Consider the following 17459-nt stretch of genomic DNA (forward strand, 5'->3'; position numbering starts at 1 on the left):
TGCCTCAGTAGCTGAATGGTGAGAACACCTGTGTTCTAATACAGCTATCAGGCCCATACCTGATTGAAGCACTTTGCATATGATACAAAAGGAAGACCAGGGCCACCAGCGCCTCCCCCACAATGAAAACATGCTCAACTTGCCCACTTTAGAAAAGTGAAAACTGGGGTGCCTGGGTGGCTCAGTCATTAAGCATCTGCCTTTGGCTCAGGTCATGACCCCAGAATCCTGGGATCAAGCCCTGCATCAGGGCCCCTGCTCAGCAGGAAGCCTGCTTCTCCCTCTCCCACTCCGCTTGCTTACGTTCTCTCTCTCTCTGTGTCTCTCTCTGTCAAATAAATAAATAAAATCTTTAACAACAACAACAACAAAAAGATTGAAAACTGATCCACCCAAGCCCACAATAAGCCTTGGAAATCTAACCTTCTAACTTAAAGGCAACCACAAACTCTTCGTTTAAACTGCTTTCCAAAAATCTTACAAAATTTAAAAAACAAAGACCCTGAATAAATGGGCTGGGACAAGTCTGACAAGGAAAGTCGATCTCTGTTTTACGTTTCAACAATTAAAACAGATTTTTGTAAAGTATGATTTTAATGTTAACAAGATATTTTTAAACAAATAGGATCATTTTTATTTAAATGCCAAAAGAGCCTGGTTTATATTATGGGAAACCAATCTATGTAATATAACATTTTATACATATTTTTCAGTTAGAGAAAAAGAGGGGAGGAAATAAAGCCCTCTAGTTCTTTGTCTTGTTATTTTTTTTCTTGTCTTTAAAAACCTATAAACAACCCCCCCCTCAAATTTCTGGGGCTGAGTAGATAAAATTAGTTACACTGTATAAGTTAAAAGATATATGCAGGCATTCCATCAATCTAATAATTTCATCAAGAAACATACCAGAAATTCTCCTAAGCTCAAAATCATGGTAAAAATAACAGTGGCCTTGGAATTGAGTAGCTGAATGGTGAAATGTTTTCTAAGGCAATGCAGTTTCTTGGGATGTTTTAAATGATATGTTAGGGTTTCAGCATTACAACTGCTAGAAGTAAAGCTAATGGATACTTTCGTTTGTTTGAAAATGAAACAGGCATATACACACCGTATGCAGAGGCTGGCTCTGGAAGGTAAATGGTTATCTCCAGGAAACGGTACTGAAAGACCCCTCTCCCCTTGCTAAAGGCTTGTTTAAGTAACCTGATGTCCCCACAGACCCCCTCTCCCCTTGCTGAAGGCTTGATTGTCCCCATAGCCGGATGGCAACACATACCATGATGTCTATTGTCTGTGATCAACCGGTCTGTCAAGAGAAAAGACAAATGAGGAATAGAGTGTACCTGGGACTTTCCAGAGTGCTGAGCCAAGGCCCACCAGAACAAACCCTTGTGTCCTTGCCTTAAACCCAGTGCCTGACAATGCTTGATTTAAATTTACCAATCAGATTCCTGTAACCAAGCATCTGCTTCTGTAAGCTCGCTTCCCGCCACCCCAACCCTGCCCTATATAATCTGCTCCCCAACCTAGCCCGGCGCGCTCAGCCCACAAAGGCTGATGCGTCCGCAGGCGCCTGTGTAACCAATAAACCTCTTGCAAGTTGCATCCAGTGGAGGCGTGCTGTTTGATTCTTGGGTGCGGCTCCACGGTCTTTCAGTACCAGCTGGTCAGAGTGAAGAGGGGGAGAAAGCCTTACTGCGACCATAGATGCTTTGTGTAGTTTTAATTGTATGAATCCATTCTCTATTAAAAATATTTTAGGGCACCTGGGTGGCTCAGTGGGTTAAGCCTCTGCCTTCAGCTCAGGTCACTATCTCAGGGTTCTGGAATCGACTCCTGCATCGGGCTCTTTGCTCCGCAGGGAGCCTGCTTCCTCCTCTCTCTCTCTCTCTCTCTCTGCCTGCCTCTCTGCCTACTTGTGATCTCTGTCAAATAAATAAATAAAATCTAAAAAAAAAAAAATTTTAGGAAAGCAGGTATATACATACAAAAGACTAAAGCTCATCTAAATTGTCTCACGGGGGCACTGCTGCCATATAAACAGTCATGAATACTAAGGAGAAAAAAAAGGTTAAGGGTTCCAAAACAAATGTCAGTTAGTAAGAAAAGCCACCGCCTCCTAAGCCACATGTTGTTTCTAATCACCTCCACAAAACTCAGCCCACATATTTCCTCTGAAATTGCAGGCCCACCCAGGCTATAAAAGCCCGTGAAGGGAGAAGGGGTATGGCAAAGGCAAAGAAGAAAACGGAGGTCAGCGTGGCCCTCTCTCCTTCATTTCTGGAGCCCTGCTGATTCTTCAGGTCTGTCCTCCCTTCTTACCTCACAGGCAGTGTAATACCAGGAATAAAAGCAGTGGGAGTCTAAGTCCCCTTCCCCACCTCTCAGCAACTGTGGGATCTTCAACAACATCACTTCATATCCTTAAACATCAGTTTCCCAATCTGTTACATCAGAATAACAATAACCACTCCCTCAGGACTAAATATAAAAAAAAAACTATAAAAACCTAAAGATTCGGATTTGTCATTCCTTCCAAAATCTTCTCTAACTATAGTTCACAATATAATTTAAATGAATATTAGAGCATTACCCCGGGGACAGCTCATTCCTTTTTTGCAATGTGAAAACTGTGGCAAATTGCATCTGGGTAAAGCACATATAAATCATTACCACAGAATCTGGTCATGTCTAAAAAAAAGAAAACAAAGGTTGAGCAAACCTTGTTTGGGCGACAATCAATTTACCCTTAGGAGGGCCAAAAGAACTTTGGTTAAAAGAAAACAACCCAATGTTTATAGCAGCAATGGCCACGGTCGCCAAACTGTGGAAAGAACCAAGATGCCCTTCAAGAGACGAATGGATAAGGAAGATGTGGTCCATATACACTATGGAGTATTATGCCTCCATCAGAAAGGACGAACACCCAACTTTTGTAGCAACATGGATGGGACTGGAAGAGATTATGCTGAGTGAAATAATTCAAGCAGAGAGAGAGTCAATTATCATATGGTTTCACTTATTTGTGGAGCATAACAAAAAGCATGGAGGACCTGGGGAGTTAGAGAGAAGGGGGTTGGGGTAAATTGGAAGGGGAGATGAATCACGAGAGACTATGGACTCTGAAAAACAATCTGAGGGGTTTGAAGTGGCGGGGGGGGGGGTGGGAGGTTGGGGTACCAGGTGGTGGGTATTATAGAGGGCATGGAGCACTGGGTGTGGTGAAAAAATAATGATACTGTTATGCTGAAAATAAATAAATGAATAAAAAAAAAAAAAAGAAAGAAAGAAAACAACCAGATTCGCACAGGGCTAACAGCCTTTCCATCTTAAAATGGTTTTTTGGTGTTTGGATTTTTTTTTAAAGATTTTATTTATTTATTTGACAGAGAGAGATCACAAGTAGGTGGAGAAAGAGGCAGTGAGAGAGGAAGGGAAGCAGGTTCCCTGCCTAGCAAGAGAGCCCAATGTGGGTCTCAATCCCAGGACCCTGGGATGATGACCTGAGCCGAAGGCAGAGGCTTTAACCTACTGAGCCACCCAGGTGCCCCTCCATCTTAAAATGTTTAAACAATAGGACAATTTACTCTGTCAACATAGGGAGGGTGACCATTTTTAAATAAGTTTTTTTTTAAATTTAAAGATTCCTATTATTCATTCCTATTATATGGTAAGTGATTGCCTCCCTCTAAACATCCCCAAAGCAGTATTATAAAAGACATGATCACCTTCCAGGTCACTCTCCAAACAACACCAAAAGAAGCCCTCATTCTTGACCTTGAACTATACAAAGGTAGCCTATAGTTAATAATGTTCACTCTTTTACCATTATTCATAGTTCCCTTTTACTTTGGTCAGTAATCAGTCTATATAAACAAGCCCAATCCCCTTAAAATTCTCCATGCATGCTGTGCTCTCCAAACTTTATTTATCAGAGCCCAGGATGGTTGGCCTGATTTTAGAAATTAGTATGCAAATATTTATGTTTTGCCTCTTTCATTTCATGAGACATCATAGGATATTTTTTAAATCAAATATAAAAGTTAAACTATCAAAAAAGAAAATGCAACCCATGGGATCACGACCCATAGAAAAATAAGATAAAGCACAGAGAAATCAAAGACAAAAGAAGATTGTGGAAAATAAATTCCACTTGACAATGAAAGACTATTCTCTTATATCTTTCATCAAAGTAACGCAGACAATTAATGTTTCATGTTCTATATGAAGAGGATGGAATTTGACCCATAAATGTTGAAAACACACCTTATTCATTTATGATCCACTAATAACAAACATATATTCAGATAACAAATACATTATTGTTCATGAAAGAACCCCAAGTTAAAGGGTGAGTCTAAGTCCAAGCAAATACAGAAAAGCTGCCCAAACTGTGTTTGTCTCTTAATGATCTCATCTGTTTTCATCAAACAATTTTGAGTTTTTTCAAATTAAGTTAATCTTTGCCCTCTTGTTAGGCTATTTGGATGAAATTTATAACTCCTCTAGCATAATATAATCTCAGAAGTACACTGAAATACTTGCTTGAGAAGAACTAGTTATAATTTACTTACTTTTCTGTTTTAAGGAATATTTTGATTTCATAAGAGTTAAAAACAATTTGGTAAGCAGTGCCATCCCATAAACACCTCAAAGAGGAGCTGGGACCGCGGCAAGCAGCGCGGAGCAGAGGGGAGAGCAGGCGAGAGTGAGCAGCTTCTCTCTACATATTTATATAGACCTACGTGGATGATAGAGACTCGTGTTTGCGTTACTCGCACCGCCGCTGCCTCTGGGCCCTCCCAGCACACGCATGGTCTCTTCCGCTGCCCTTGGGTTCCCTGTTCCCTTCCCCGCCCTCCGTCGCCGTCTCAGCTGCTCTCCCATAGTTGGTAAGCAGTGCCATCCCATAAATACCTGGCATGTAGATCAGTAAATACTTGTTGAATGAATGAATGAAACATGGACACAAATGCACGCATGGATACACATACACACAACCTTTCTAAGAATTCTTCTGAAAATATGAATTGTTATATTTCTATCTCAAAGAAGATCTATCCTACAACTTCCTTTCAATATTAACATCTTTTTCAGAGGAAAATAAGTTGAAGTCATGATAGGATTCTTTTTATTATTATTATTAACATATAATGTATTATTTGTTTCAGGGCATGATAGGATTCTATTACATTTTTATCTGATCCCTTCTCCCTTCATGGAACAATAAACAAATCAACAAAAGCTTACTCCGGATTTGTCTTAATTCAGTAGGTCTAAAGGACAGCCCAGAAACTGGCATTTTATCAAGTTCCCTAAATGATGACGAGTGGCTGATAATATCTAAGAACTATTTCACGTCTTTGTGCATACCATGACCTTCACCTGGGAGCTTTCCCTAGAACAGCCCGCTTGCTTCGGATGTGATTAACTCCTTGTTCATCCAAGTGAGCTGCCCCTTCTGGAAAGCCTTCCCTGGAACACTCCGCAGTCCCTTGCACACAAGTGGTCCTCCTCCCCTTAGGTCTGGCATAGCTTCCCTCGAGAACTTCCGCAGGGGATGCTATTCCTCTGCCCCTCAGTAGAGCAAGCTTCTTGAGGGTATGGACACTCTCTGGCTGAGCCGTGGGTCACTAACACCTTGACAAATGAATGATTTAACTTCCCTGGGCCCTTAGCTACTTCATATCTAAAATGAGAAAGATCAAAATTACCTCACCACTGTGAGTACCAAGTGGTGAGTGTAAATCAACCGACCCAGTATCCTGCATTTCAGAAAAACAAGTCCTTTCAGGACTACTACTCTGAAGGTAATAACGAGGCTAAGGTCTGAAAACCAATCTTCAATTCCACACCCACAAGGTGTCAAGGACACTAACTGAAAGGCAAAGCCCATGGCTTTTACAAGCCTTGGAGTCAGAGGTCTTGGGAGATACAAGCAGATTCCACTTTTAATCACACCAGAAGGTGATCTATGTATAAAAGATTGTGTTTTCCTACACGAACAATGTCCATTGTCAGAAATGTGTGCTCCTCATCAGCAGCCTAGGCTCAAACAAAGAATGGGAATAACTTGGAAGGACCCTTAAAGAATGGGCATGGTCATAGATCCAATAAATATAAACATCTGTAATTATTTAAAGGAATGAAATTAGGCCCACATAATCATAAATAAGCTATGAACACTAACTACAGAAGTGGCCAAATAGATGACAGCACACATAGAATAAAATATGGGCATAAACATAGACATTCCATAATATGGGATTTTTATGTGGCCCAAACTTCGTTAAGAGACAGTCCAAGAAAGAATGAGCCTATAATATGCCTTCTCTTCTCCATACTTTCCACATATTAGAAGTATCAAAACAAACAAAAAGTGATAATCTCGGAGTACTTTCAAAGGGTTCAAATGCTGAGTATGTTGATGATTAGGATGACAAAGATACCAATAATGGCATTTCTCATTGAAAGATCAGTCTCAGAAATACGAGGCAAGGAAAACATTTCCCCCTTTCTTTATCCAGCCTTTATTCTAAATTTAGTCAACTTCCAAACTGCAGTTTGGCAGCTTTGGGCCAAATTCTGTGAAAATAGTATCATCTGAGTTTTAACATGTTGACGACTATCAGTGCTTTCTAGAATACACTGAAAAGCACGAAAGCAACGGGTAGCCCTCAGCTAGGTTCTTCACACTTGCTACCATTTCTCATTGAACCACAGAAAGAGGACGGAAAATGTACCCTGTACTAGGACATAAGTGGAGAACAGGGAAGAACTGGGATACGAGTATCCATGTGGCAGTCTAAAATGAGGAATCGGCAGGAGTGACAGGGCAGGATTTTAAGGTGAAGCCAGCCAACATGTCTAAATGTTGCCAGGTGTAACACTAGCTCTCCCTTCTCTCATCCATCACCTTTCAGGAAGAAAGGACCTAAAAACTATGAGGAGAATAGGAATGGAGACTAGTCTTGAGTTTTTTTGGAGCCCTCCAAATAATGTCCTTTTCAACTGAGCATTTGTACGCCTCCCCCATGGCACATCAATTTCCAGGTTTCTGTCCTTAAGAAACATACACATGTGTCTACAATAGTCATGGCAAGCTGGTTCCTTTCTTAGCAAATAACCGAAAAGCTAAACATCTCTCAGTGGGGAGACGTTACATAAATTACTCTACATGAATGCTATGGAATCCATACAAGGGTTAAAAAGCATGAACTGTCAAGGGAAAGTTCTATGTCTTACTATGGTTGAAAAAAAAAATTTTAAAGATTTTATTTATGGGCGCCTGGGTGGCTCAGTGGGTTAAGCCGCTGCCTTCGGCTCAGGTCATGATCTCAGGGTCCTGGGATCGAGTCCCGCATCGGGCTCTCTGCTCAGCAGGGAGCCTGCTTCCTCCTCTCTCTCTGCCTGCCTCTCTGCCTACTTGTGATCTCTCTCTGTCAAATAAATAAATAAAATCTTTAAAAAAAAAAAAAAAAAAGATTTTATTTATTTACTTGAGAGAGAGAGAGAGAGTGAGAGAGAGAGCATGAGAGGGGAGAGGGTCAGAGGGAGAAGCAGACTCCATGCTGAGCACACAGCCCTATGTGGGACTTGATCCTGGGACTCCAGGATCATGACCTGAGTCGAAGGCGTTGCTTACCCAACCGGGCCACCCAGGCACCCTTGTTGAAATATTCTTAAAAAACAAACTATAAAAGATGATGTAACATTTAATTCCATTTATGTAAAAATAAGCCACATATATGAAATTACGTATATATGTATATGCATATATGTATGAATAAATACATAATAAACTAAAAAAGTTCTGAAAAGACCCAATAAATTGATAAGAGTTGTTATTTCTGAGAAGTATGGATTTTTGTAGTTCAAATAAGACTTTTTCCCCTCTTGTTTAAATTTTTTGGTATGAAAATATATTAATGTAACAGGTATCAAACTGAAGTTAAAATTATATAATTATGCTAGAAAGGGAAAGAGGAAGAGAGAAAAGTCCCAACGAGTGATGGGAGGTGGGTTAGCAATTCTGGGGCATTGAGCTCTCTCCCATTTATTATACAACTGAATAACTGGGAACAAGTTTTGATAAATATTCACCAACCTTAAACATTTGAGTTGTATTTTTTTGGCCATAATCTATTTTACTTTATCTCTTACACCATCATTGTAGTAATAGACAATTTCCAAATAAGAGGAGTACATAGAGTCAGAGAAACATGATGGCCTCACAGCTACAAAGTGCAAAGAGTTTTTAAAATCATCTCAAAGATGTGTTTATCAGAGTAGCTATCAACCAACAGCCTGTAAGTATGTGGTTCTCATTCCCTCCACAAAAAGGTCCACCCTGTCTTCCTGTCCTTTCTTCATCTGGTAGCAGTGATTCTCAAGCCTTAACCCCCATGAGAGGGCCAATAGAGAGCTGGAAATGTAGACCCAGGGACCCAGGCCCATGGCTTCTGATACAACAGGCCTGCAAGCCTGCTGGTGATGCCACACTGTATGCCCCATCTCCATCATTTTCTAGCTCTGTGACCTTGGGAAAGTCACTAAACCCCTCGGTGCTACCATTTTTTCATTTGCAAAATGGCGTTATGGTAGCACCTACCTCCCTAAGCTGTGGAGACTTCATGCCTGGCTCTGAGTAAGGATTGCCTGTAGCAGGCAATGAAGATGAAGAGGATGGTGCTCTCAGTTTATTATTATTACGATTATTATTAGGGGGTAAGGCTCAGGAATCTACATCTAACAAGTGATTCTGCAGTCCACTGCATTTTCAGAATTACTGCTTACACTCATGATTCCATCAGATAAGAGAAAGGACCGACAAAAAATAATACTCAAGGGAAAGTCAAAGCAGCGAGCCAGCTTTCACTACTGCTTCACCCAGTTAGCAATGCTGGATTTCACCTTCCTCCATGCCTCGCTCTTCTAGAAGGGCTGTCTCTGCTGGGAGGCCTGGTAGATCTACACCGTCTACCCATCCCACCAGGTCAGATATGTGCTGTGCTCACCTCTCCAACAGTCCTGACCACACTGTGGCCTAGTGTGTTTGGTGAGCAGCTTTAGAATGAGCCTTAGGTGGCTCAGGTGGCCCTGAATATAAAGGCCCTTCAAAATACAGATGAATTAAGTCCATCAGCTCTCTCTTTACCATGTGTTAACTCATCCAAAACCAGAAGCTCCCTTTCTTTGCTAAGGAAAATTAATTGCATATTATTCCCTGATCCAATCAAAATTATTTGACCCTGAGACAATCTTGCCTAAACATCATTCTGCTCTAAAATACAGTATTATTGACAAAATTCCCATTAATACAATTCCTTCCTGAGTCACCCTCCTTGAATCAGAAAAGTCAAAACTCACAGTGTTGGCATGGAGAACCATGTTTGGAAGAGGACTTAGGAGACAGCTACTGTCTCCGAATTTCTGCTGCACAGTAAACGTTTGTTGTGTTACTGCTGTTCCCCGGTGTGAACAAAGGACACAAAAGGGTTAAGGAGAGGTCCATCCAGATTCCTTTGGAAACCAAACCCAGAGTTGCCTGTGGGTTCACACTAATGTCTTCTCTTTACCCAGGGAACACTCCTCCTGATTCTCTCTTTCCAGTCCTTACTTCACTGTACCTGATCTTTGGTTTCAGCTGTTTGTCTTTAATCTTGCCCAGAGCTAAAATCCAAGATACAACCTCGATGCCCCAAAATGGAAAACGACCCAGTGAATGGTATTACCTTCCCACAACGGAATCATTCGTACCCATCAAGGGCCAATATTTCCAAATAAGTTGAAAAGATATTATACCCTGAGGTTAAGTGGAAATTTTTTTTTAATAATGCAACGTAAGTTCTAAGATATCAGCTAAATAAACACTTTTATACAGGAAAAAAATACAGAAAGAAATATTCCAAATATTAACAATTGTAACTTTTGGGTGGTGGGATTGTGAGCAAATTTATTTTCTGCTTTCCCACAGTTCAGACTATTTTTTAAAGCTTCTTCTATGAGCATATGTTACTATTCTGATCAGAAAAGCATAAACTGGTAGCTAAGAGCAAATACAGTTGTGTCTCTTAAAATCCACAAGACGAATACTATGTGATAAAGCAGAAATAAAGAAAATGAAGTAGGTAACTCTAACATCAACCACCAGAGCTTGAGAAGTCTGATGCATTCACGAATATCTCTCATACAGGACCACCTTAGGGCAGGTTGGGGATTTTGATCTCCCCCAAAAGGCTGACGCCACTATCAGAAAGAGATCTCAGGACACTGAATTTGCTGGTCTATTCTTGGGCCCAGTTTAATTTGAAGAAGCTTATCTTCTTAAGCTCAAAAAGACACTCAGGAAACGGATGCGTCTTGGGTAACTCTTTCCCTTGGAAGATTAGGATAATCAGAGGAAAGAATGATGATGCAGGAAACAGCAGGACAATCAGGAAAGACAGTGACACACTACAGCAACAAAAAGTTCCCTTCTGTACCACAGTTAACAGGCAAACAGAACCAGAAGCCTTGGGCATGTTTCCTTAACACACACGACACTTCCAGTCTGTGGTGTCCAACTGGCCACTCACTGGCAAGGCAGCCTTGCTAAGCACGGAAAGATAAAGAGGACAAACAAGCAGTTTAAAAATGAAGAATGAAAAGAGGCGCTTCTTTAAGATGAAACAATAGTAAGCTGGACATACATTGGCTTGCTAATGTGTTTTCGCTGGAATCACTTTATCTGACCATCTGCTTGGAAGACTGCTGACAAATGAACATTTCAGGCCTTGCATTGATAGCTCTTGGAAGTCACATGGGTAAAACATCTGACTCCCAACTCATAGGAAGGGGGTGATAGGTAAATGGCTGATTGAGAAGGCTCTGAAAAAATATCATCCACCCTACTCATCCTTGTCCCCAAAGGCTTCAGAAGGTATGTTTTTTATAGGGTTAGGGTTAACCTAACCCTAACCCAAGCCTAACAAGTATTTCAAGAGCACCTACTATGCTTACATTAACTGGGAAATGCTTACCCCCCAGGCACTGTGCTAAGCACTTTGAATGGAGACCTTCCCACTCCGTTCCCTCCAACACAGTTACTACCCCCATCTCATGGAAGGGAACTGGGGGAGACAGGTTCCAAGTCCGCACCTGCTCCAGTGGGAATGTGGAAATGCTCAGTGGAAGTTCCTGGGCTGCCATAATAAATTATCACAAGCTTGGTGGCTTCAAACAACAGACATTTATTCCCTCATAACCCTGGAGACCAGGAACCCCACATCAGGGTGTTGGCAGGGCCACACTTCATGTGAAGGCTCCAGGAAAGAGCCCCTCCTTGCCTTCTCCTGTCTCCTGGTGACTCCAGGTGCTCCTTGGCTTGTGATGGCATAACTCTAATCTCTGTCTTTGGTTTTATTTTGCTTTTTTAGCTTTTAGTTATTTTAACAACGACTATAATTTGCTATGATAATCATGGTTATTAATAAGTAACTGGGCATTAATTCTTGAAATGTGGATTTTATGTAATAGTGTGTTTTTAAGTGTTCACAGGATCTTTGTTCAATACTGAGACTCATGGGATGTCATTAAAAATGGGCTTTAGAGGGGCACCTGGGTGGCTCAGTGGGTTAAAGCCTCTACCTTCAGCTCAGGTCATGATCCCAGAGTCCTGGGATCGAGCCCCACGTCAGGCTCTCTGCTCAGCAGGGAGCCTGCTTCCCTTCCTCTCTCTCTGGCTTCCTCTCTGCCTACCTGTGATCTCTGTCTGTCAAATAAATAAATAAAATATTTTTTTAAAAAATGGGCTTTAGAATATTATGAGACGAGTAAGTCATGGAGATGAGTGGCACACACCGGGGCTAGAGCCAATGGCACTGTATGGTGTGTACTTGCATGGTGAAGTGATGGTAGCGACACTTGTGAACAAAGCAGAACACAGAGTGTGGTGAACCACAGAGAACCACTGTGCTGTACGCTTCAAACTAAGGTAACTTTGTGATTCAACTATACTTCACTGAAAAACCATTTTCTTCATGGGCTTTGGTTGACCCGGAATCTGTAGAGTTCTTCTGCTGGTTCTTTAAGCCTCCCCCCCGCCACACACACAAAAAGTGCATACTCTTCTGGGGGATAAAAATCACCTGGTACTAGGTCAAGATCTAGTTTAGTGGTTTCCCCATCCAGACTCTTGGGAGCTTTTTTACAAAAAGAGATGCCCAGCCCCCTCCCCAGAACAAATAAATCCGAGTCCCAGGGCACAGAGCCGAAGTATTTCTATCTGCCTCTCTCATAATATGGCTGTCTTCTCTGAGTGTGTGTGTGTCTCCTCTTCTTGATGTAAATACACCAGTCATATTGGATTTGGGGCCACCCTCAACCAGTATGACCTGATCTTCACTAATAACACTTGCAAAGATCCTATTTCCAAATGAGGTCACGTTCTGAAGTTCCTAGTGGACTCAAACTTTGGCAAACACTCTGCACCCAGGACTGCAGGATTCTGGAGTGGCCCACACAGGCCCACATCCTGAGCTGCGGTGCTCTTGGGCCTCCAGAGGGCCCCACTCTGTTCGATAATACCTACACACACGCCAGGTGACGTCAGAGCTGCCCTGGCTCCCGTCCCCAAGGAGCTAGCTGTTCACTGAATATACGTGAGGTGAAGAAGGAAAAGCACATCACTGAAGTATCTCTGTGGACTTCTGTGTGCTACAGAAACCTAGAGGGGAAGGGATGAGGGACGGCCAGGGACCTTGAGCATCTGGACCCCTGGGGAAGGGAGACCTGTGCTGAGGCCAAGAGGCAACACCAGGAAGAGCAGGCTCAGAAGGAGGCATTGGAGGACCACAGGAAAGTTGGGGGAAGGATATGTTCAAGAGGCTCCAAAGGCAAAGAAAGGAACTTTGATTCAATTTGCAAGGAAATAAAAAAATTAATAGGGGCCACAACGATAACTTCATTTGTTGTGGCTTCATTTAAAGACTCCTCTGGCAGAGGAAGACAGGGCGGGCGTGCAGCCTAGAAAATGGCTGCAACTTCTAGACAGAATAAGTTGTGCGCCTGCGCGAACCCGCACCCATGGGTGCTGCTCCCATGTTTGCAGTTTTTCTGCCACACTTCAGCAGCTTGACTGGAAAGTAAGTTGAACTTGCATGTGTCCCCCATACTTTCATCCCTCCGTCAGCAGAGTCTCCGTTGCTACCGACCTCCCCAAACTCACACAAACAGACATACACATGAGCTTCCCTCCAACACCCACTCACACCCAAGCCAAGAGCTGAGTAAAGAGGAAGGTAAGAAAAAGAGAAATAAAAATGCCCAAAGCAGCAGCCAGAAGAGAAGGCGGAGGAGACATAAATCACCTTTGCACCGCTCACAGCAGGCTCCCCTCTGCTTGATGGCAAGGGCACAGTCTCTCGACAGCACGGGGCACTTCTCTCTCTTACAGGTCACTTCCTTGTTCTAGGCAGAAAAAGACAAGAGACATTTCAAAGAAACTCCAAACAGAAACCCCCGTATCCTGACACATGCCTGAGGTTTTCCTAGCCTCCCTCTTCCTATCTTGCTTTCATCTTGGCAAGAAACACTCATGCAAGCGTTCTGCTCTCTCCCTGGAACAGAAATATTCATCCAGAAACACAGGACTTTTGAGATTAGGCGCACATGAGCGGGGAATGAAAAGTCCCCTCTTTAGAAGCCAATGCCACCTAGATAACTGAGCATGCCAAGAGTAAAGCTTTCTCCCACTCTGTTCTAAGGTTTCTTTTCAGTACACACTATAGAAACGATAATATTTGTGTAAATCATATTTTGCCCATTGGGCTACCTGGGCCAGGACTACATCGTGAGAACAAAAATATTTGCACACAGCCGTCCAACAATCCTTAATAGTAGAGTGCATTAAAATGCAGCAATCTAAAGTTCCAACTCAAATAATGACAAAGTTGAGTATTGAATCAGCTCAGAAAGAGAAAAAATAATATTCCTCATGCCAAGCAGAGACACAGTCGTCAGTGTTTTATAGCCACAGGACAGCTGCATTATATTAGCACTTATGCTAATGAAGTGTGGTGAGTATTTGCATCTTCGGTTTTATCCTGAAAGGTTAGCTGTTAAAATGTCTCAGAGAAGATCCAAACATGATGTATATGCCTGTTTATACACAGGCTGGATGCACGTGCACAGAACATACTATGTCACAAAACTTAATAAGATCTGAGCTTCAGTAAGTTTCTTCTAGATGCTACACGCTAAGTGCTACGGCTTTCATTCCTATTAAAATTCTGTGAGATAAGTATTATTACTATTCCCACTTTATAGACACGAAAACTGCTCAGAGAAGGTGAAAGATCTGAGTAATCGACTCTCTTCTTTTCCCCCCTTTCTGGTGTCTGTGATAAGAAAGGGGGCATTCATGGAGCTAGCCTCATTTACCCCTACAGTCCTGCAGTCCTCATCCTAAGCTGTAAATCAAGACTCTGTGTGGTACTTCACAAAGACCAGCACTGTCTCCCATCCCCATGGTGGGAGTTCAGATCTGATTGACCCTAAGGACCAGGCCTAGATGCTTCCCCAAGCTCTCCAGGTAATTCCACTGTGCACCCAGGGCTGAGAACCATGACTCTGCAAAGAGCATTCTCATGCCCAGTGAGGCTGAGATGAGTTTGGGAGCTGTCCACAGTTCCTCAGTGATGGCAGACGTACCATGGGAACCCACTTGTCCCAGCTCCAAGTCCTCCCAAGTTCCTTCCCTCATCCTCTCCTTTCCTAAGGATGGTGGAGTCAAGACCACCTGCAAGTCACAGGCCTTCAATGGATTCTCGTGATTTTTCTTAAATCACAAACATAATACACAGTATGGTCACAATTCAAATTTAAGAGGTCTGTTTTAAAAAATTAAGAGTGTCCCTCCACTACCACTAAAGTAATCATGAACAATGACCAGGTGTATATGCTGTTTGGCATTATTAACAGTGACTTCATCTGGCAAAGTACAGTTCCTGCAAGCTGTCGTTTGATACCGACGCCCCCACACCAAGACGTCTGTGAAGTGAACATGCTTTCTAAGCAGAACATCTGTCATGACGGCTCATGCAAACCTGGCTGCGGCTTCAGGAAAGGGCCACCCCCAAGTGTATCTCCTCTCTGAAGGGAAAAATCCTCAGACATGGGGAATTCGAAGCTCGAAGGGCGGACACAGGCGGTGTGAGTCACAATTCGGGGTCTGATAAATAGGAAGATACACACTTTCTTAAATATAGGAACTCTTTGCTAAATTAGAAACCTGGGAGCCAGTCAAAATCTATAACAGGATCCCAAGATTCATAATAAATAGCTTGTAACTATAGTCCAGCACAAAAGTTATTCCAACCAGATGTTTTGTAGCTTCACATCTGGAATTTTTTTGTACACACACACACACACATACACACCCCAAATCTAAACTTTAGCTGTAGGTTTAGTGGGGGATTTCCCCCTTCTAATAACATTTGGAGTTGTTTTTTTATATATATATTCTACCAAACTGCCATATCTGCTCATTTCCCTGATGTCTGGCTGGCATGGATATGAAGCACATGCTTAGACTCCCAGACCCTCGAAGAAAGTACGAAAAACTACAGAGAATTGCTCATAGGACCCTGATTCCTCTATCTCCTTAATTGAGTCCAGCAGCTACAGAGTAAATTTAAGCACAGGTTAATTAAGACCACTTGCTTCGCTTTCACTGATTTTGCCAAGAGACAAAAGCACTGGGCTCCAGCCAGTGGCTCTGGTGAGAAGCGGCGCGCACAAAGCCATGTCTGTAGGCATCCATCTCTACTGGCCTCCTCATCTCACTGTGCGCCAAGTGTCCTCTGTTCTGAAGCGAGGCCACGTCTCATTTGGTTCACTTTTCCACTCAAGAAACCTTTTCTGGTGCTGATTCATCCTTACCAAACATGCTCTATGTACTGGGCTCGGCGCTGAGAATTTCATATGCATTATTTCACACACACACACACACACACACACACACACACACACACACATCCACATCACCCCCATGTTACAGATGGGGAACCAAGGTTAAGATACTTGCCCACGCGTCACCCAAAAGGCAGATTTGGAAGTCAAAAAGAGGTCTGACTCCAAAGGCAAACGTTTAAATGATGCACTTTGCAACTTCCCAGGCATTCAGGATACGCACAAGAACAAAACAATGTCCGGGCCCAGAGGCCCCAGGGGAGATTGGCGCCTCCCTTGTGGTTCTGCACGTGTGAAATGAGCTCTCTAACAGGAGCAGGAGAACGCCACAGGGCTGTGTCAACACCAACCATGGGAAGGTTTACAAATACCAGCTGTTTTCTGGCCATGAGGAGGGTTATGCCGTTTTGGATGTTGATAGGTAGCTGTGTCTATCATACCTCTGAAAGCCAGACTGCCATCCTTGAACAAACTTGGGTTTGAAGATCCCCAAATCTAAGCAACAGAGAAGAATGGTAGAAAAGCACTGGAGGAAAACATCAGAACATTCTAAAACAGAAAACAAAAAACAAACAAAAAAAATGGACCTAGCCGGTGTAGAAGAGTAATAAACCTTACACATTTTCCATCCTTAGTCTGTCTCCTTGTGCTTATCACTTTCTAGGGTCAGCCAGTTTGTGATTTACCTGCTGTCAAAGGTGTTTGCATTATTGCCTCCTTTCTGAAAGACCAAATATATCAAAATCCAAAACACAGCCTCTGGAGACACGTGAAATGAAGTGCCAACATGCAAAAGTAAAAGAGGGGCACAGGGAGTAAAAAAGAAAAAGTCTACATGGCTGGCAACAAAGCTCTATAAGGATGTGAGCCAAACCACAGCCTCAGCCACAGCCAAGTTCAAACCGAATTCCAGCAGCCAGCTTGCTGTGTCTGAGGTCTGCCACTAGGTGGTAGCACAGAGTTCCCTGGGCTTCGAAATTGGGACCATGAGACGTGATAGTGGCTCCGGAGCATTTTTCAGTGTCTTGTGTGGAGGGACACAACCTCTCACTGAAGGGGGTTATAGAGAAGATAGCACATCACCACTGTGCTATAGAGAAGATAGCAGATCACCACTGTGAGATTTTCCTGTCTGCTTTCTGCAACTAGAAAAACATGTTTTTGACATGTTTTTGTTCTATTTCAAGCCAATGTCTTGAAGATATTTTTTTCTAAGATTCTTCCAGGACCAATCCTATTATGAAATATGGAAAGTATTACCTGACCTTTCATTTATATTTTAAAAATAATAATAAAATAGAAATCTGGAAGGGAAAACACAGCAAATAGGATGAGACTGATCAGGGAGAAATGTCAGCTGGCAGATACTCTATTTTTAGACTATGAAACAGCATCACAGATCTTTTGAAATAAGAATAAAAACAAAAATACCTGGTGCCCTGCCTGCTGAGACTCCAGAGCCGTGTTGGGAAATTGGCAGACCCCACGAGTCTCTTCCTCTAGAAGAT

At 42.5% G+C, this 17459-nt stretch overlaps 1 protein-coding gene across 4 annotated transcripts in view; it reads right to left on the bottom strand.

The window, feature by feature from the left end:
- BMPER (BMP binding endothelial regulator) overlaps positions 1-17459 on the bottom strand; it is a 243239-nt gene that overhangs the window by 199338 nt on the left and 26442 nt on the right. For all 4 annotated transcript variants that reach the window (XM_032306002.1, XM_032305999.1, XM_032306000.1 and 1 more), the window contains exon 3: positions 13350-13449. In XM_032306002.1, the coding sequence (XP_032161893.1) occupies positions 13350-13449 (100 nt within the window). The remainder of the gene's footprint in view (positions 1-13349; positions 13450-17459) is intronic.

The sequence above is a fragment of the Mustela erminea genome, chromosome 11 (genome assembly GCF_009829155.1).
Source record: "Mustela erminea isolate mMusErm1 chromosome 11, mMusErm1.Pri, whole genome shotgun sequence".
Lineage (NCBI taxonomy): Eukaryota > Metazoa > Chordata > Mammalia > Carnivora > Mustelidae > Mustela > Mustela erminea.